This window comes from Bombus affinis, chromosome 3 (assembly GCF_024516045.1).
Source record: "Bombus affinis isolate iyBomAffi1 chromosome 3, iyBomAffi1.2, whole genome shotgun sequence".
NCBI classification, from domain to species: domain Eukaryota; kingdom Metazoa; phylum Arthropoda; class Insecta; order Hymenoptera; family Apidae; genus Bombus; species Bombus affinis.
The window spans coordinates 11,264,805-11,287,039 of NC_066346.1; the positions used below are offsets into that span (position 1 = coordinate 11,264,805).

The 22,235-nt window shown below is 38.7% G+C and overlaps 2 protein-coding genes across 5 annotated transcripts in view; one reads left to right on the forward strand and one right to left on the reverse strand.

Annotated features, from left to right (window-relative positions):
• Nucleotides 1-22,235, forward strand: part of LOC126914646 (centrosomal protein of 290 kDa-like) — a 170,263-nt gene that overhangs the window by 69,221 nt on the left and 78,807 nt on the right. Inside the window, exon 24 of one of the 4 annotated variants that reach the window (XM_050718822.1) lies at nucleotides 6,787-8,297. The exons of the other annotated variants lie outside the window; for them this stretch is intronic. The gene's annotated coding sequence lies outside the window, so the exon portion shown is untranslated. Of the gene's footprint in view, nucleotides 1-6,786; nucleotides 8,298-22,235 lie in introns of those variants that run through there. 4 annotated transcript variants of the gene reach the window in all.
• LOC126914793 (uncharacterized) lies at nucleotides 8,405-9,801 on the reverse strand. The gene is made up of 2 exons (XM_050719212.1): nucleotides 9,701-9,801; nucleotides 8,405-9,293 (listed from the first exon to the last, which is right to left on the reverse strand). Exons 1-2 carry the CDS (start codon nucleotides 9,761-9,763, stop codon nucleotides 8,988-8,990), a joined length of 369 nt encoding a protein of 122 aa, XP_050575169.1. The 5' UTR covers nucleotides 9,764-9,801; the 3' UTR covers nucleotides 8,405-8,987.

A 22,235-nucleotide genomic window follows, 5' to 3' on the forward strand; every position in this document is an offset into this window, starting at 1 on the left:
CACGAACGATGTACTCGTTTGAACTAGGATAAATAATTCGACATGCTATATTATAGAAAATAAGGTTGATAAATATTAAAAAGTTAAATTGCCAGTTTATTAAATATAATGGAAGAAAAAGAAGTTCTTATTTAAAATAAATTTGAAATAAATTTTAAACCACGTGTAATATATGGAATAGCCGATTTATTTTAAAGAAATTGAATAATTTCGATAGGTAATTTATCGCGATATTAAAGTAGAAAGCTGCAAGATTGTGAAATTAGACCGGGGGAAACATTCTTGAGGATATATTTTCGGATATAGCGTTCAGAATCTCATTTCTTTTTTATAATTACTACCAATACAGGAAATACGTTTTTATCAGGAATTATCATTTATTCCATACGAAATATCCTTACAATTGGAAAGTAGATTGATATACATATATATCGTATCGATCGTCGCCATCGTTGTTATTTGTTTCCATGATAGTAATGCTGTAATAAAATTACCAGCAAAATGTTTAAAACTATCTAACTTTAAAGTTGCTTAAAAATAGTTTCGCGTTTGAGATCAACATCAATCTCAATAGCCCAGCAATGTTGGCTACTGAATTGTCAAAATTGATATAGTTTCGCCAAAAATCGTTAATTGCCCTACATTTAAAGATATCCTTAAACACCGTAGAATCTATTCCTGCGAAACAAATCTATACAGGAACGCGATATCTGAAGAAGCCACCAGCGTTGAAAATTGTTCGACATCCGCGCAATGTCCGCAGACAAACGAAAGGCGATAACGTTTCAACCATCGATGGAACAAAAACGGGAGAAAAAAAGCAACGATTGGGATATTCGTGTGGTTTTTATTGCGGTTACATAAAACGTGTAGCGATCGCGTAACGCGAAAACGAACGTTTGCACGTGTGAATAGACTTACAGGCGTTTAATTCGAGCGAACGTGAGAGATGTTGGTGTGTCGGCAGGAAGCGATGAAGAAAAAGGGAAAGGATTCCCTGGCCAAGTGGTCGATCGAGTAATGCAAAAGAGGAAAGGCATCTACCTGGGCTCGGTGAGGCTCCGTTAGGCTCGGTTTCACGCTACATTTTCTGTACTAATTATCCGTCTATCTCGACGATCGATTCAATGTGATGAACGATAGGTTGATATTTCACTGGTTTCACGAAATTGGTTGCGTAATTATTTGTAATAACGTTTTATATAACGACGCGTTGTTTGCTCTTCTTCGCCTTTATATTTCCTCCAGGCGTTCGAACATTTTGTTTTACGACACTTCCCGATTCCTGGGAAGTCGATCGAACCGATCAATTTGCTGCTACCCACGTGATTCGAAAGGGAAATATTTCCTCTGTTCGTACGCATACTTTTATGGAGCTTAGTGATTGTATTCTAATAAAAGTTGATGGCGATAGCGTTTCTGTACTTGAGAGTTAGACTGAGTAAGGCTCTTTTCGTTATTTCTTAATAGAGTAGAAGACCAATGGTATTCGCATATTCCCTGTGTAATGTTATATTAAGTTTATGAATAGAAATTTAGAGAAAGAAAAGAAGGGGAATAAAGTGAAGGAAGAAAATGGAGAAGATGGAAAGAACGAAAGGGGTGGAAGAAGAGAAGTAAAACGAGAAAAGAGAGAGAAAAAACAAAAGATAAAGAAGAAAGCAGAAGGCACGGAATTAGAAGAAAGAGAAAGGAGAAGAAGGAAGAGACAGGAGGCAATGGAATAAAATGAAAGGGAGGAAAGAAATGAAGAAGAAAAGGGAGGGAAGGAAGTGAAAGGAAAGGAAGGACTGTTGCAAATATTAAGCAAGCCTACGGTGGTCGTAATTGATCTGTTAGATATATACGAAATCATTTGGTAAAAATTTTACCAGCTATTTCATTTAAACAGGCAATCTGTGAGCATTGAGTCGTCGCTGCTAGTTATTTCCACCAAAATGCTTCCTGATGATCAGGTGATCACTATGAACGTTCCTAGGTATTCCTCTTCCGGGTTCAATTAGTACCGTTTCTATCCTGAGCCAATGGTGAAAAACGGCCTATCATGTCATGGATTTCACTCGAACTGTAACTTCCCCTACAGTGACGAAATTCAGACTAGTAAGATTTCCGCATATGATGAACCAATGCTAGTAATTACATATATGTGTGGTAGAGATTGTAAGGAAATCCTAGTAACAAATTTTTAAGGAAGAGGACATTTCTATGATAAAAAACGAACCAAGACAGGAATTTAATGAAGAGAAAGAGACAAACGGGCGCAAGGATACAACAAGTTGATTTCAGCAATGAAAAAGAAGCGGCCCGAGGACACGAAAAACGTAATTTCTATATTTAAAGAAGGCTATCCAGGAGCATGAAAAAATAATTCCATCAACGAAAAAATAGAACGAGAGCTTCACGATAGAAGTAACAAACAAACACCGTAAGAAGGAAAGCTGTACTAGAAAATACAATTGAACGAAACTAATCTTCGCAAATTCCAAGAATATCGCGGAATTTTTAAGAACATATAACACCTTCTATTATTATAGTTCAATTAACGTACAAACTCGATAATACGAATGTATGAATGGATTAATCCACAACGTGGACTTTTCATAATCAAATTAATCTACAATCAAACGCAGGAAAAGAAGATTAGTGACGGAGGACCTCACACAAAGTATACAACAGTACTTGCAAATACAGTTTCATAAAATCACTCTTTCGACTGAACTCTATGACAGTGATCGATAATCCGTCAGCCATTGATTTCCTCTAATTCCTCGTGCGTTCGATCGTCTGTCGGGTTCATCGTATCCGTCGAATTCGACGAAGCGTGTCGGATGACCGACCCTGATCGCTCGTTTGAAGAGGCGCATTCTATCTCGTGGCCGCGTCGCCGCTGCCGCCACCGCGCCGCCGCCACGGCGGATCGACTTTCTCTCTAAGTCACATGATGCTAAGTCACATGCGTTCCTGCGCAATCTTGCATCTCGATGCAAGGCCTGTATGAGAGATCCCGCTTCCACGGGAGAATCGTGTTTTCCCTGACACTCGTGTATACAGGTGCACGAAGTAAACGCTCACACGTAGAGACCGGAGACCGTCGGAGAAGAGAGGTCGTAGACACGCGGCGGATCGATCTAGATCACCGAAGCGAGCGATCTTTCTTTTCGTCGGCCTCGCGTTCGCCTTCCCTTTCACAGTAACTCCAGAATAATAGGGTTGAGCGGGTAACACGGTGAGTCACATGATCAGCTGCGATTGCCACCCTCCATCGCCAATTCTACGATGATCTGTTCAGATTGCAAGTACTAACGATGGTCGACATCCTTGATTCTCCAGAGAAATTTGATCGACTCGCAACGGTGTATCTTTGGGAATTTTAGTCGGTCATTTGTAAATTATATGGTCAAAAGCGTGTACTTTGAATTGCAACGTACATCTTTTGTGATTTGCATTCTCAATTAGGAATTCTGCTGTTGTTACTTGAAATTAGATAGATCGGAGTAGTTGCAGTAATCAATTTGTAATTTCCCACTACCGTTTTACGGGTGTTGCGAGAATGAATTTTTCTAGATTTCGATGATTGATTCGGTATGGATAAAGACATATTCCTACTTGTATTATAGATGCATGCTTGCGGTCGAATCTCTCGATTAGGAATTCCGTAATATTTTGGCAAAATTAAAGGTAGATGATTGAAATAACCAACGCGTAATTTTTTGTAGCAGTTTCGTTGATTTTGCAATGTACTCTTTTTTCTTGGTCAAATTTTATGCAACACACTGGAACGAGATACGATCAGATTTATGCGTCTTGGATTTTAATCGATTATTCGAACAAGAAGAAGGAGAATGTCTGCTACTGACCAACTCCTTTTTTTTTTTTTATTGCAATCTACAGGATGTAATAATTGTCGATTACATCAGGGATGACCGTTAAATTGCAACAAGACTGGAGCGACGAGGATAAAATATAATTCGTGGGGACGACCTTTTCTGTAATTGATTCGATATTAAGTTAATCGTCGCGTTGCGCTGGTCGTGTGTGTAATTTGTCGGGCTTGGTCCTTGGTAAATTAAAAGCGTATTATCTTGCGTACATTGGAGAAAAGAAAGCCGGCTATATTGTTCGACGTTCGCAATTCTTTCGCGTCATTTTTCTCCAACGTTTCGCTCCTTTACATAATAAAATTAAGTTTAGACACATTTAATTAAGAATTAACCCGACACATTGTACTCGACAAACTTGCAACCTCGATCTTCTCGAAAGTGAGACGCAAAGCGGAAGCATTTTATCCTACGTCTTCTTCTTTCTGCTGTCGATTGTCCACTCCTGCTGTTTTCAACTTGGAATTTCTCGTAAATGAAGTGCGTAACACAACTTTGTTATTCTCGATTTTTGCGTTATTTTGAACCACAGTAATCCCTTCGGTTTCATTCATCGCCACTGTATATATTACAGTAGATTATACATCCCTTATTGAAGTTAGGTGGCAGAAACGATCGGTCTGCGTACATATCCAAAACGAGCGCGAAGGCATAAGCTTGAAATCAGGTTAAACGCGAACGGGAGAGCAATCGGGATATCCACGTGAGAGAGGGAAGGGAATTTAGTACATGTAGTGTTGCGTATTCTGCCCTAGTTTGCTTCCAAACTAAGTAGTCAGCGGTCCCACCGGTTTCCCAGGCCGTTTGATTGACTGATGCTGCGGCAACTATGATTTTCATGCACGCTATATAGCTGCTTTCCGTCACGATCCTGTTCTATTCATCCCTGGGGCGGTATTGAACGAGCTTCAAATAATGATCGAACATTCTTTGATTTGTCACTTGTTGTTAAAAAGTATACGCACTAAATTAATTAAACGTATGTATGTAACATGTGTGAATACGATATTCGTTAGTATGTATTTGTTTCAAGCTTGCAACGTTTACGATGTATTTTACAACACAGTTTTTCTCATTAATTTTTGCACACTTAGATTCTTATTAAAATAATGAGCAAAGAATTAAATTTGGTGAAATTTTTCTAATTAAAATGTTTCTTTCGATATCGCTTGTAGCAGTTGTTTCTAATTTTACTTCGATACATTAATTTCTCGTTACCGACTCGTTGTTAATGGTTAAATGGAAGATTAATTTGTTAATACTATTGTAAATGAATATATCCGTATTCCCTGTGCCTGCAATTAATCTTCGACATCGCGTTGGAATTTAATGAGAAACGAACAAAGTTGCTCGAAAGACTAAAGAGAACAGGAATGAAATGATGTTCGTGTACTTTCCAAGAAAATATTTCCGCCATGCGTATACATCGAAATAGGAGAAAGCGGATCAGAATTTGGAATTCTAGATTAGAATCTAGATCTTTAAATACTTCCTTTTATTGCCGCGACTGGCGTTTACCTTCAAACGTGTCCTCGACTTCTGCCAGCAGAAGATTGCGACAGCTGCAATGAAATTCCGCTTTTGTCTATAGTCTATAGCATAATATTTTCCTGTGTTCGAAATAGAACTTCGGCGATCGTTTTCTCCTAAGACAATTAGATTCGAACATTTGGTAACAAATCAAACGATATATGAAACTAATGTTAGATAAGAACAAATTAAATCTACGGTGTCATAACTTACACCAATACGAATAGCTTCGACCCTGTATAGGTATTTATATATAAACGATTGTATTTTTAAACTTTCCCCAATTTTTTATCTAACTTTGTTCGAAATTCAATTTCTGAAATTTTTATGTCCACGATATTAAAGACATAGGCTCTTATATTGTGACAAGTATATTATTTTACATGTCAATATTTTACAAATATTTTTTGATATTACGTGTAATCTATGGATTTTTTACTTTTAAATTTTCCACAGATGCATAAATTGCAATGTGCAATATGTAATATTAAACAATTGTTTCACGAAATAAACTACGTTTATTCATATTACGTATTTGTCGTGCATAACGTTTCTGTAATATCTCTAAAAACGTAACACTGAAATTTCAACGATCTTATCACACAGCATAACGCAAATCTGTTCGAATCATTGAAGTTTGGAATGTATAAAAATTGTAAAACGATATTTTGACGTGGTATTTCTTACGCCAATCGAATGGGTAATTTACTAGATATTATAGAGAGGTTCACACTAGTTGATTAGTTGAAAAAGAGCACGGTATCGTAATATTATCGTTGCGGTTCTACTACGGAATCGAAACTGCGACCACACGACTTCACGGAACTTTCATTCTTTTGCATAGCTCGCCGCGTGATTCACAATAGGCGAGTCTGGTCCGTATGTCCTGCATCATTCGTATCCTGTTATGTCCATTGTTCGACATCCTGTTTGTCGTGGTCGCACCACTTTTTTTGATACCGATAGTTGATACCGACATTTTACCTGGTTTCTTATCGACAAATTATTCTTTGGAGAAAGGTATACGAAACTTTCGAACAAATAATTTTTCATTCGAATTTACCAATGCTTATACAAGATTTAATCTCCTTCCGTATCTCCACAATTAAGAACCGAGAAAAGAAAAAATAAGTTATTTAATAGAATTTGCTCAAAGACACAGTTACATAATCCTTTTGTTCGTTCTTGACTATGAATTTCAGGCAAAATTCTTGTTACTGTCTAAAAACTTCTATACGTACTGGACACTAGAGCAAGGAACATTTTTGCAAGGATACTATAAATGAATTATTACTTTTATTTCTATCTTTTTTATTATTAATTTCCTTAAAATTATTACAAAACAGTCACAACCCCTACAGTATATTTTTTATTTAAGGACTCGATCTTAACTGGCAACAATTCGTCGCAAAACATTCGAAATATCGAATACTCTGCAAAGGTAAGGAATCTCATTCTCTATTGAAATTTCGAAAACGACGAAACAACCAAACTACAACGCATCCGGCCACGAAAAACCTAAGACCTTGCTCCCGTTGTGAAAGTAATCGCGACCGAGCTATTACGAGGAACGTGTGTCCTCTCACTTTCTGTATGCACGCCCGTACAATGAGCTGGTGATCGAATTACTCCAAACATGAGAGGGTTAACGGCGTAAAAGGTGGCAGCCATTAATTAGCAAGGTACTGAGATTCGTTTAAAAACGGCGACAAATCTCGAATGCAAGCACGGAAAGTTCCATTTTTGGAGTCCGTTCACCTGCTGCCTAATCGCTGTTCCCCGCTATCTTCGGTTCTTTTGTACAATGGAGAACAAAACAATGATAAAATAAAAGCTTCGTATATATAAATAAATAAGATCACGATAAAAAATGATAAAATATAAATAAAAAAAATAATGATAAATAAAAGCTTTCTCATAGTTGAACTGCGAATTTTTATGCAATCTCCTTTTTAAAGATATAATTCAAAAGGTAGAATCTCGGTAGAGTTGTTTCACCTACCAAGTAGTATAGAAAGCACTATATTTTGAATATTTTGTATATTTTTTTACATCAGATTGGCGTTTCATTTTACTTTTGCACTTGTAAATTTTCAATAAATGCATAAATGTTCACTCATAAAGCAAAGAGTGTCGGAACTGGCGGTATCGCAGAACGGATATGATTAAACCACTTTTAGTATTTAAACGAAATATCTAATTGAATGCCTGATGATCAAATTAATTCATGTTGATTTTAAATAAGGAAAAATGGAATTTTATCGATATATCAGCTTGAATTTTAGAAAATTTTATGTACATGTCTAGTTGAAATAATAAATGATTCGAATTGCTAGATATAAAATTAAGGATCGCAAGAGTACAACCGCGCTGCTCTTTTTACACCGTTCTATTTTCTGAAACTATTAAAACATATCACATCGAAGAATAAAGTTATAAATTAATTAATTATAGAACTAAAAAGATGGTAGTTTTCAAAGTCGAAATATGAAACGCAAGTAAATGAAAGTTTTCAAAAATTTTACTCACTCCACTCTGATTAAATATTGGACTGGCAACTAAGTCATTTTATCATTACCACCTAATGACATAATCTGCAATCACTTAGTTGCCAACCCAATAGAATTGGTATACATTTGGTAATTTCTTTTTATGAACGAATATTGGTATAAATTTATTTCATCGCTGTCGAGCAGCTTTATTATGTTTATTAATTTATAATACTTATAATACGTAATATTAATAATACCTAATAGTAGCAGAAACAAACCGAAGAAGCGGAATTCCTTGTAGTTTACAAGGAAAACGATAATGATATTATCTGAGCATATATGAATTTTAGAAACAGGATAGTTACCAGGAAATGTATTTTAAAAATCAATAACAAAATTTAATATTTCTTTGATATCAACCGTGAATAATATTCCTGTTTTAATGAAACAGAAATCTTCGTTAACGCATTACAGAATATCTCAGTATTACTAACGCCATCCTTCGTACAACTTGAGGACTTATAGAAACAGGACTTGGTACAAATGAACAAGTTAAATCAGAATTTCGTTGATGAAAGCACAATTTATTTAGAAATATATAAAGCCAACAAATTGTATCAAATCATGTTAGTAAAAATTTCACTTGTTCATCATGCCAATCTATATAGATAGAAAATATACTTAAAAAAAATATTGTGCTACATTCTAAAGAACCGTGTATTAAATATTCTCGAAAAACTCGTTCTCTACATACAAAAGAAACGGATTTAATAACTTCCATAATTAACATTATGTTAGCAAAAATTTCATTCGTTACTCCAATGCAAAAGACCGAAAGAAAGTCTTTCTCATTTCGACACACAGTTTGTTATTAATAACGAACCATGAAATTTCCATAATGTCATACTAATCTAAAGTTGAGTAGAAAATATGCTTTAGTTGTTAGTATATTATATTCTACAAAAATATATAATGAAATTCTCAAAAAATCTTATTCGTACATAAAGAAAAAATAATGTTGAATCAGCACTAGCATTAATGATATTACTTGATGTCGAAGCATTCTGTGGTACAACTTCGGTTCTGTTCACATACGCATTGTAGTTGGCATACTATTCGTTGCAGTTGACATACTATTCGTTGTAGTTGGCATACTATTCTTTGCAGTTGGCATACTCGTAGCTGGCATACTCGATGGTGTCATTGTTGAAGATGGTTTTGAAGTTGTATGGGGTAAATATAATTCGGGACACTTTACGGCACAGGCAAGATTCAGTATGTACGAGTTTCTTTCAGTTGACTCGCAAGAATTCTTGCAAAAAGATATTCGTATAGGCTCAAGCAAACCAAAGCCGAATCTTGGTTCCCCGATTCCTTCTTCAAGAATCTGTTCCTATATGTATAATAATAAGAAAAAGAAATTAATATTTATATAATTAATATTTATACAGGAAATTATAATATGCGATAATCATTAATTGTTAATTCCTCGTAAAAAGACACTATACCCATTCAAAATGTTAACTAGTTGAACAATAACGAGATTAATGTATTTATCTGCAGAAAAATTAAATTTAGTGCACTGTATTTTCTTTGAGAGAAAATCAGAAAATAGTAAATAATTGACAAAAAAAAGAATGTTATCTACGTATACGAAGAAAAATTCGTTCGTGGAGAAGTTAACGATTTTCGTGGAAAATTGATATTAAGGATAATTAATAATCACTCTGGTATCATCGGAAATTATTTATGGTTATGTAATCGAGCTTTAGAAACACGAAAGCCGTGGCAAGTCTTAACCTGTGACCAAACAGATCCGATCAATATGAGCAAAGCAGCAATCCATGCGGTGAGACGCGACATAACGAACTCGTTGTTAATATAGTTTAACCGCGAAACAACACGAGCAACATTTCCCAGCAGAATTTTCCTTTCGTCTTATATACGTACGCTGAAGACTGTGGATCGTTAAAAATTCAAGCTTGACCTATTCTCCGTTTTTTTTCAACGATATCTCTTTGAAATTCAGAGTTGTCCCAGCTGACGGATAACACGCATCCTTATCGCGATTCTTTGTTCGATGAACGAGAGAACAATTCAGACATAATTAACAAGTAACAATGTTATTGAAAACGGATGGGATAATGTTATTTAAAAATGAGAATGGATTGAGATCAGGAAAGAAAATAGGACTTTGTAAATGTTTTATATTAATTTTCTATTGGATTTAAAATGATATTTAGCTGATATTTATCAAAAACTGTGTTAAAAGAATATTCCTCGTCACTATAGTAATATTGTTTGAAGTTATTGTTCGTTTTCACCTGTATGCAAATGATATATTGCATACGTGACCGAAGAATGAGAATTAGAGGGTGCTGTTGCCAATGAGTCGCGTGTTAATATCGAGCGAGATGGAAATCCATTATATTTGTGTCCATCGTACTCGAATCTGTAGCCACGTTTGATAATTATCATATCAAAAGCAAGAGTATCGTGTTATTTTCCATGCATGCCTAATTATATGCAACCTGATTTGCATTCGCGTGTATCGTGAGCTCGATAGCCCCTATTGTCTCGGTTAATTAAATTGTTCATGAAAAGAAAACATATTAGCTATTAATTGAAAGTTTTTAGATTTATATATCACGTAAGTCAAAACTATTGATTGTACAGTGACAGAGAAAAACTGAAACGTACAACGTTTGATTCTTCCAAAAATTCTGAAATACTGAATGATTTTATATTCAATCTTTGTTCATCCAATATAATCAAAGAATTTTCTATTTTACCAATATTAATTGTTCAATTTTTATAAATCAGCATAATTGGATAGTTCTCTTTTCATTTTGAAAAATAATCCTTCTTATTTGACATTACCGATAATATTAAAATATTATCAAAGAGGATCGATATGTCAATATGTCACATATTTAATTTTTTGTGCAAATCAATACCAATTTGTCAACTTTTGCTATTCAACATAATCAAAAAGCAGAATTTCCTTCTGGTTTAATAATTAAATAATGTTATGCCAGAAACAAGCATTAACTTTTATATATACAATCTTTGTATAAACCAATGCCAATCTACCAATTTTTATAAATTCGTGATAATCGAAAGTCCTAGTTTCTTGTTACTCTTTAAAAAATCCCCTTTAGCCAATATAAAGTAATTAACGCTAGCAAAAGAGGTCGTTATTTTCATAAAGATTAATTTCCATCTATTTCACTGTGTCGTGTCAATCAAAGTCATAGCGAATGATTTTTGCATACGGCGAGAAGCGGATGACGAGGATTCGAGAGTGCATATAAGACGTTGATTATACCAGAGTTGCGCTTATGACCTTTCACGCAGGACTGCTTAAAGTTACGTCAATGGTGTGCATTGTACGAGAGAGCTGACTGGTTGGAAGGCGATAGACACCACGTGATCCTGCTACCAATGACGCCGGGGAATACCAACGGGTCGATAACAATGAGACCGACAACGAAGCCTCGGGAATATTCTCTTCGCCTGGGTCTATCGACCTGACCTTATATTTCCTGCCGTTTTCCTTTGACACGACGTCATTGTCTTCCACCGGATATTGTCTGATCTTTCGTAACTCCTTATCTTCACTTTTTTCCCGTATTGTTAACGTTGAGACATTTGGTGCCTTTTACACTAGACTAGTGGAATTCTATATGGATACAGTATTTCTTTGATGGACGTATGAATGATTTATATTTTATGTAGTCCTATTCTTTGTTTGAATATTTTGCTTAATATAATAGATAAGATCGACATTAGATGTACTGAACTCTGTCAGATTTATTCGATGACTATGTTTGCATGGAACTTGCATTGATTGTGAAAATTTAAGACGGAAATCGATAATCGTGTATCGACGTAAGGTTCGTGTACTTACTTACGATGAATAATGAATGTTAATTTTGAGCTACGAGAGAATTGCATAATGCGTTTTATTACACCGATGTTGACTATAATACAATAATAATACAAAGTTTTTATTACTAGAAGTAAAGAAGAAAGTATATAGTTTATCTTGCCGTCACTTCTTTATCAAGAGTCGGTAATACAAACTTCTCATACATATGTAATTTTTATTGTATTATACGCAACTTTTTATTGGATCATTATGTTACTCTATGTATTTATATTCTATCGTTTTAATAACAATAATGAAGTAACTATATTATACTTAAATATTTCATATCAAATATTTCAAAATTGTTGACACTTATGCTTAAATGAATATTTTTGTTGTGTTTATTTATTTCGTAAATATGTGATATTCGTTAGATTAAAAAATTAAGCAAAAATCTATATAATTAAAAAGATCAAAGATATTAATTACAGTATAAAAAATAATATAACAAAATATTTATAATTAATGCGAATCTAAACACGGAATAAAGAGATAGGTTTCTACTGATCAGTATCAGGTTTTGCAAGGATCTGAGAAAAATTGTCACTGCGGAAATTCTTCGATTCAGTAATTAACTGTTTTGCGCGTGATTCGAGCAGCTAGGCAGTAACGGGGAACATTATTTGTGAAAGTAATTGAACTCGTTATGAAACTCGTCTTTCAAGAAAGTAATCTAACCGTGGTGGGGTTTTCGTAATTCTCGGCTGAATCTCTAATTAGACCCGCATATGCCAATCGATCCTTCTTCAGTCACGCACCGCGTTCGATTCGTAGCAGCGAATAGAATAGCAGATGGTCGACATTTAAGTTGAAATTTTTCGATGTTCATTCAAATCATTGACATCAGACGTCTGGCAATATCATTGGTCAATCCACAAACATTAATTTTTTATTCCCTAGGGAATTTTTTATACTGGCTAAATGCGCCAAGATCGAACGTTCTTTATCAAAATTATCTACCGTCGGTAATAAGGCACATTGTCGAAAAAGTTTAAAATTCTCTTCAAAATATGAAAACTCCAAGTTTACATTTTTAAATCTCCAAATAAAGCTGATTTAAAATTTTCAACTTCTCATATTCCTTTCTATCGTGTCCAACCGGTCAAATTGGATTTCAAATTAAGATTTCTAAGTTTTTCATATAATTCTAAATTTTTACGAATAGCTCGTAAACAAAATTTCTTCTATTTCTTTATACGCTTTCACAACTCGCCGAATCTAAATCACATTTTATCTCTTCGAATCTGCGTTAACTCGGTCGATAACGAAATTTTCCTTGGGAATTCCCTAGTGAGCGGTGGTTCCCGGAGATCGCGAGACGAAAAGTCACTCGCTAGAGATCGGTTTGCATCGAGAGACGAAGAAAGTAAAGTGCTCCTAGACTGATAACTAGACGAGAAGCCGGTTAATTAGCCGCACAGTTAGATAACGCTCTTTATCTAGATCGCGTGGAACGATCAGAGGCCCTGTGCAGTAGCGCAAACGTGCACCAAGCCAGCAGCCAGTCGACACTCGATTGGCGGAGCTGATGGTAGTGGATGGAGGAGGTAAAAGCGACCGAGGGGCTGTTGCAGGAGGTGAGGAGGTGGCTGGAGTTCTGGTTCTTTGCAGAGAACTCCTCCGGTAGTCGCCTCCTTGACGTTCCTCTGGGGGGTTTCAAGCTCGCGCGTGGGAGTAGAAGCTGATAGTAGCGTGGGGTGCATATCGAAGGGAAGATGAGAGTGGGTGGATGGAAAGGAAAGGAAGGGTGGGTGAGCCGTAGTAGATAGGTGGATGGGTGGTTGGTCGGTCGGCTAAGTGGTTTGAGGGCGAGCTGAAGGGAAAGAGACACGGCGTATGTACGTGAGCAAGGAGCGTGGAAAAGGGCGGTCGGGGAGGTTAGAGGCCGTAGGAGTGGGATTGCCGAGGTGTGCGTGGGTGAGCGAAGCCGTCGGTATACATCGATGGGGGGGAAAAGGAAGGACGAAGAAAGGAGAGAAAAGACGACGGGAGTCGGGGTGTATGAGAGACACGTAGATGGTGGTAGAACGTAGTAGAAAGGGAGGCTACAAAGCGGAATGGAAAAAGGAAGGAAACGACGACGAGAGGGAGATAAATGAACGACAGTGGAATAGAGAGCTTGTGAGCAGCAAGGAGGGAGCGTGGGTTAGGAGAGACAAGGAGAGGTTGATACGTGGTCGGTGATGGGAGCGAGAAAGGAAGACACGTTGAGACGGAAGGTGAGAAACACGAGGAAGGATGGACGGAGATGGTAGAGACAACAGGGATAGTGATACGGTGTAAAGACAAATAGAGCGGGAATGCAATAAGGAGAGACGCAACCCGAATATACATACATATTTCGAAGAAAGAGAAAGGCAAGAGGAAGTGGGAAAAGAGAGACGTTAGAGGGAGGAGGAGAAGTGGATGATCGAGGAAGATAGGCACTGGAACGGATAGGCATACTGCGAACGAACCAGACAGAAACGAACGGATTCTAGAGGAAAAGGGTACGAATGGAGAGTATACCATTGAAGGGAGCGACTAACAGAGATAGCAAGCGTGTATTAGAGGATGAGAGGAGCTAGGGTGAGAGTAACAGGCAACCGCGTTAGAATGAGATAGAAGTCGAGAGATAGAGAGGGTAAAGCAGAGAGTCGACTCGGATATGAGGGTGTCGCGCAAGCCGGTCACGCCGAGGTTTCCATGGCAACGACAGGCGATAAATCAACCCGCAACATCCCCGAGTACCGCCAGATAAAACCGCATACACATATGTGTATACGTACATATACGCGCGAAGTGGAGATACCGACTGGTAACTCCGCGCCCAAAAAGTTTTCCCTTCGACCGATTTATGCCGCCGCTGCCTGCAACACCGAAGAACGCCTTGCCATCGAAGAAGAACTCTTTTCTTCCTTTTCATTTCTCTTTTTATCTCTTCTTCCTTTTATCTCTCTTGCGCTGGCCGTCGACGTTGCTCTCCCTTCGACTCCCTTCTCTTTCTTCCGCCTCCCTTTATAAACTCATCTTTTTCTTCCATTCCTCTCTTCATTCCAGTTCCCCGTCCTTTCCTTTTCTCTTATTATCCCTCCTTCTGTCTTATTTCTTCCTCTTCTTCTTCTTCTTTCTTTCCCCCTTTTCATGCATCGTACTCCACGCTTCTCCCCCTCTGTGATTCTCTTTATCGTTCACCTCTCGCGATCTCCTTCCTTTTCGCGCATTCTCCATCCACCAGCGTGTTCTCTCTTCCGCCCTCCACACAGTGTACGCGCTCTCGCACGCCCTCTCCCCCCTCCTCTCTCTGTTTCCCTTTCTTGTTCACTTGTCTCTCGGCTATGCAACGCGCGCGGCCAACACACAGCTACTTCTATACAACACGGTGGTTCGCCCTGTGCATGCACACACGGTGGCTGCCGGCCTATCGTGGCGCATGCCACGACCTCGAGCTGTCCTATCGTCCTTTCGCCGCCACGAGAAGTATGCAGACGTTGTAACTTACGATTAAACGCAGACGGTGTTGATAATAACAGTTCATTTCCCTGCCACGCTTCCGATCCCGCGCTCCGTCTACAAGGTAACGCTGGAAACACTGGAAACGCAACGGTAACACGGATATTCCGGCGACAGTTTTGCGCCACAGCTGTTCCCACGCGTGGGAACCTCCGACCAGGAAAAAAAATATTACGGATGCGCGTTTTATACCTTGCGGTATAATCGAAGAAAAATGGCCGCGCGAAATATTTTTGCTCGAAATTAAACGGTTTCTTGGAATGATTGAGGGAAGGAACCAAACTCTTGGCGAGTTGCTCGCACGAGGATCGATACTACCGAGATCGATGTCTTGTGTCTCGTCACGCGTTTTATACTCCATAAAGGGTTTCTCGTTAATGGAGATTCTCTTGCACGGTATTGATACCAAGGAATTTTCAGAATTTTATTTTTTAACAGCATTATGAGCTATTTTACAGATATCTTTTTGATTCTTGTCAGTAAATGTGTATTAAATTACCGAGTAATAATTCCAAAGTTGTTAAATTTCATATCTTTCTGCAACAACTCTCTTAACTTTGCTACTGCTATCTGGCAGAACGTATAAAATCTTCGAAGTTGTAAAGTCGTCCACGTTTTCTAACACATTTATTGTTGCATCTATTCCGAAGGGAAACACGAACAAACAGCGTTGGATGGCACAAAAAAATCCCAATTCAGCGTTTATATTTTACGCAATTTTGTAATATTATTTTATCATAAATGTTATCCCTTCCGCACAAATTCCCAACAGACTTTGACGTATATACACTCTACTGATTAATACACGCACAACTAATATGAAATCTTTGAAAAAGCAACGACCGCTTAAATCTGACGTGAGACACGAGTAGAACGAACATCACTTCATATCCGTTTCGAGGTTTAGTTCAAGGGTCACTGGTTTTCGTTTAGAGTATGCAGAACGTCGTAAGTAGTCACGTCCGGAACGTACGATGTGGCATTTTGCTTGCAGCACAGGGGCAGAAAATGCGTAGGCCGCAAATAAACCCTCGCGAATCTAATCTCATTTAGCACGCCACTGACGTCACCGGAGGCGCCCTCGTGACGTTGCCACGGTCGTCGGTGACGTATCTTCCTCACAACGGACGTCCTTGCCCAGGATACTTAAGGTCGGCCTAATGGAACACCTTTGCGGACCACGTGTATTTACGTCGCTTTTTTTTGTTTGAAAAGGTCGAGCCGAAAGATGTTACCCTCCACCCTTTTCGATCAAATCGCGCTATCATCGATTTCACCCTTCTGCCCTCTGTAAACCCCTCCCCAATTTTTTTCTTAGACCGTGGGATACCGTGGAAGACACGTTAAAATGGAAATATTAGTTAAATATTTACAGTAATAATATAAAGACTTAGTTTTCCATAAATGAAACAATTGTTGCGTATTGTTGTTAGAAATTTTGTGCATAATCGTTGTCGATAATTTAAGGATTTCGATGAGATGATTATTTTTAAGAGTAACGTTTCTTAGTCTGTCGTTATTTTTAATACTTTTCGTTAATTATAATCAGAGTATTTGATCAGATAGATTCTGCTGCCTGTTGATTTATTTGTTTCGTATTTTCGATGTATTAACAAACATTTTCTTAAATAAATGTAACAAATAAATCGATAAAACTAAATTTGTAAAACGTGAAGTTCGTATTGTTCTGCACCTGTGTACTTCCTCCCGTAATAAATAACGTAGCCGAATTATAATAATGAATGAAAAATGTATGTATGTCAGTGTGAGAGATGTAGAAATATTTGAAAACATACATACGTCGACTCATAATTTATACGTATGAATGTTTTATTCAAATGGACGGAAGATACATGAGATATACCTTATGAAAGTAGGAAGTACGCTTTTTATGATCTCCTGTCGCGAAATAATATTCTCTCTTAAATTTTATCAATTGACATATTTCCAAATCAAATTCTTTATTCGTGTATAATTCGCTGTCAAGAAACTCTTAACCGCGAAGATTGTATTACTGGAACAAAATTTATTTTATATTCTATGTAGACAAAACACTTTGTATACGTTCCACTAAGTACTATTACATTTACTCTTTGATACGATGTAAAAGAAGATAGGAAAAGGAGTGTATCGTAACTAAGAAAATTTCCTAACCTTTGACCTACAATTAGAAATCCTCGAAATTTTATAATAATAAAAAAAATCCAACTTTTATAACAAAATAAAAGGAATCTCGCTGTATTCTTAGTAAAACAAAAAAAAAACAACATTTGACATAAAATTTAAAATTTCCAAAATTTTTAGTATTGCGCCAGTAAAACACAACAGATGCTATAATTTTTCTCTCAACGATCGATCGAGGTTCCCTCCATCGATCCCTTCGTTGTCCAACTAATCGCCTCTTCTGTAATAATATTCACTTCAAAGACAACGGATGTTGTCGCGGGTGTCGTCATATCACGATGCTACTATTTTAACGCGGAGTACATCCGATGATCAGCAGAGACACCTGTTGCTCTTTAATTTGACGTAACGCGTATGCGATCAGAAGGTCGTTCGGCTTTGAAAAATTGCTGGCTCATTACGAAAGAGCAGAGAGAAAGAGAGAGAGAGAGAGAGAGAGAGAGAGAGAGAGAGAGAGAGAGAGAGAGAGAGTGGAGATGCAGAAAGGTGCGAGAAGGGAGCGATAAATACGCTAAAACTTCTCCCTCTCGCAATAATTCTCTCTTTATCCTCCCCCTTAGCCATCCTCTCGCTGCACCTTTGTCTCACCCGCATGCACGTTGATTAACTTAAACGACCTCGTTTGCAGATCGTAAAAAAAGATGAAACTACTTCGTTCGAACGATTTATTGTATATAGGGAACTTATAGTGTACGGAAGTTCGTGAACAAAAGCGCGGGGCAAGATCATTCCTCGTTACACAAAGTATCGACGTATTCCTGTAATCACGGTACAATCAGCAAAAGGATGATTCTTTGTGAAAAAGTAAATCGATAATGTACGGTGAAACTTTTTCATACAGTTCTTTTCTTCGGTGCTTTATTTTCGAATCGAAGTCAGAGATTTGTTCAGTGTATTCGAACTTGGTTCGTTGACTGCGGAGTAAAACTGGTTTATTTAAGGCTTTGTTTTGAAAAGAACAGTGTTTGCACGAATTTAGCTTAGAATTGGCGCACGCGTGCTTGATAAATTTTCGAATGAAATTTCCATGGAAGCGAAGCTTCCTGTGGGCAAATTTTCTCTGACCGATCGCACCGTAATAACAGGGACAACCTGCTTCCAAATTGTCTCCAAAATTCTTGAACGCGTTCAAGATACCATCTTGCGTATTCGAATGCAGCTTGCACGCGCAAATTCATTAATTATCGATCCCGGAAAGCATTCGGCCCCGATGCCGAAATAGAACGTCAAAGCGCGTAGGATGTTCCAATGGAACGGACGGTGTTCGCTTGAGTCAGCCATTGCAGCGGAGTACACTTGGACCTCGACACGGCGTATAAGCCAACTAGTCGGTATCTGGAAAGCGAACGTCGAAACTAAATTCTTGGCCGCGTTAATCGAGCAACGATAGAGAACGGTTTCCAGTCAGGGGATCTATATCGATGAAGCGACTGTACGCTCCGATCGCGGTTTCCATTTAGCGGCGTTTCTCTTGAACGCGTTCTGGCCTTCGAGGAGGGAGGTCGATCAGAAGCGCGCGAGACAGGAACAGAGAGAAAGAGAAAGAGAAAGAGAGGGTCCATACGGGCCGGTGTGTCCACTCGATTTTCGGGGCCGTTCAAAGTGGACGGATAGAATGATAATCTGGGAGCAGCTTGGTAGTTGGTAGGTATTGATCTGTCGGTCGGGGTGTTACTGTGTGGTATGGTTGGTCGGTGGGCTGGATAGGTGGGTGGTTGTGCCATGGTGGGCGAGGGTGATAGCGGCACCAGAGGGGAGGGAGAGAGAGCCGAGGGAACGCTGGGAGATGAGGTAGCGCGGAAAGGGGAAGGTTTAGGGAGGTGGAGACAGGAATGGGGTAACGGGGGATGAGAGGTCGGGTCGGGACGGCAGCAGCTATAGCCTTGCTCTTGCTCGATTCCCTGCTTCTCCCTTCGCTCCGTCTTTCTTCCACCGACTCTATTTTCCTCTCTCTGCACGCTTCTACCCTGACTATCTCCCTTTTCTGTTCATCTCGCTTCGTCCTTCCCTCGTTTAACCATTTCATCCTTTCTCTATCTGTGCTAATTTCACCGTGCTCGCTCTGTGCCACGTTCCTCTCGTCCCTGTCTCGTCCTGTCTCCTCTCGCTCACCCTTGTCGCTTCTCTGTCGCATTACTCGTCTCTTCTACTCCAACCCCGTTGCTCCTCCGGTATTCTATTTTTCTTCTATTCACGTCTCGCCCACCAACGGCTTTTTTCTTCCCGTCCGTGCCGTTAGTTTCTACCACTTTGTCTCTCCTCTCTTCCCGTTTCGCCCGTTTCTTTCCCCGATGTTCGTCGCCTTTCACCCAATGCCTCCATCGCTCTCCCTCTCCTGGGACAACCCTAGACTCCCGTCTCTCTTCTATTTTCATTTCCCGCGCCTCCAACCCCTCGCTTCTTCCTTTTTCTTTTTTTCTTCTCTCCCCGTTGAGCACATCGTACCTCTTCCCTTTCTTCCTTTCGCTCGCTTCCTCCCCTTCCCTCTCCTCTCACTCTCTCTCTCTCTCTCTCTCTCGTATTTTCATTTTCATTTTTCCTTTTTCGCGTGGCCATCAGCCGTCTCTGTCCCGCCCGCCGAGAACCATCCCCGTCGCTCTCGCGCTCGCTGTCGAGAGTGTGCGGAACGAGAGAAACGATTATGGGGCGAACGGGGTGGCTATGTCCCCCACAGGATATAGGGTGTCGGGGAGAGATTGGCAACAGAGTATACGCGCTCTCAGTTTTGCTAGTCTCCTCTGTGTTCCTCCAATCTCATCCCTTCTCGCTTCCTCTACACTTGCTGTTCTATCTTTGTCCAGCGTTCTACGCGATACAATGTTCCTCTCTATCCCTACAGTGTGTTAGCTTGCCCCTCGCCTTGCATCCTGCACGACCCCGCGAACCTTGGATTCGGCGTGGTCGTGTGCTGTACGCGCCACCGGATTGGCGGGCTGCGACCCCGCATGAATTATTCGGTAACCTAATAGTTTCTTGAGCAAAGAGCACCAGATCGCCGTAGCTATCTTGTTTTGCATAGCTTCGACGATCTTCGCACGGTCTTCTTTCCAGGGGAAAGATGAACGAGAAGGGTGGATGACAGAGGGTGGCTGGCGATGGATCGCGATCGTTGTCGATCTGTGTGTCCATCGATCGAGATCTCCCTTCGGGAAACTTGTTAGGGAAACGTGTACGAATTCGAGATTTCAAAGGGCATTCGAAAAGAGTTTTGTCAGCAGGATTCTTGGGTCTTGAAATTCCTGCTTTTCTTTGTATTAGGAATTAAGGAACTTAGACGTTAACTTGTTGTTTCTTGATGGGATGGATTGGGGTTAATCACATCACCTGATATCAAAGGATATACCTTTTCAAGTTGATAATTTTACTTATCGATCTTTATAGATGCAAGTTACAACATCTTACGTACATTAAATATATGTGTATGTATGTAAATATATGTAAACATATGTATAAATGAAGATGACAACAGAGAAACGTGATACGTACATTTTTATCGATCTTTTAATTATAATACCTAATTAATACGTAATTGAGGACGAAGCTTCGTCAAGCTTCTTAATATCGGGCATATTAAAAATACATCTTTGACGCTGTTAGGTTCGTGTTTGGGTTAGATTTGCACGCGTGACTTGAACAAAGAAATTATGTATCGCATGTAGCGTTATAAGCAGAATTGCAGGAATTTGATAAAAGAGATAGTGCGAGGTAAAATATTAAACGAATTTTTTTATAACAAGCTTTTCGTTAGAAGGAAGATTCCGAAACTTCTCTATCGTTCTAAAAGAAAACAGGCTCGAGAAGATAAGATAACATTCCTCTGTACTTGTACGACGTTCCACTCGATCTTTATTAAAGGTTCGGCTTTTATTAATAAGCGTGGCAATCTGTTAAAGGGACGAATGCTTGGTGCGCTCACAAATGAGAATTTTAGACAACTATTAGGCAACCAAGGACTATTATTAGGGTCTGGACGTGCTATCATTAGACGATACACTTCACCAAAGTAAAGTTTGCCATTGACAGCGTCGACACTGATCTTCAAAGGCAACCTGACTCGATGACACAGTCGATGACGGAAATTGCTTTGATGTGGCCTGGAATTTAGTTCATCGAGTAATTCGCGAGCGTGCACGCGCGCCACCCCAGAAAATAGACATCAGCCAAGAGTGAGAAAGAGGAACCTCGAAAAGAAAATATCTTCGTATCGAATACACTTCGCCGGGCCTATTTCGTCTCTCTGTTTGCTCAAGAAATTCTTAGGCAGCATCTGTGCCGAGGCAAAGCTTTCATCGACTCAGTCCCACCAGCAATTTCTGCTTCATCGAACCAACAGATTCATGATTCGTAAATAGATCTTGATCTATACTACTTCCACCTCTAAACGATTAATTCTGTCGGACTTATTAGTCAGAAATATCGAGGATGTCTTGAATAACAGTTCAGCTTAATTTCGTTTAAGTTTCTCAAACGCTAGAACTACATACCAAACAATTTAAAATGATCAAGTCCTTCTGTATAATTGAACTGATATTATTAATCAAATTTTACTTGTTATTATTATTATTTTAATAAATTCTTCTCTATTTGTGATATTTCAAGACACTGCGATTAGACAATTTTTTACGTTGATTGGCAAACTTCGGCAATATTATTCTTCCATTGTGATATATTCCGCTTGAGATTTTGAAATAACCCGATTTTACGTGAAATCAACCGTATACGGTTCGT

Bases quoted from the DNA above. Each gene is read 5' to 3' on its own strand.
- LOC126914793 (XM_050719212.1), bottom strand. From the start codon at position 9,763: ATGTCGCGTCTCACCGCATGGATTGCTGCTTTGCTCATATTGATCGGA. The intron at 9,294-9,700 runs GTTAAGACTTGC...TTATACATATAG, and splicing joins TCGGATCTGTTTGGTCACAG to GAACAGATTCTTGAAGAAGG.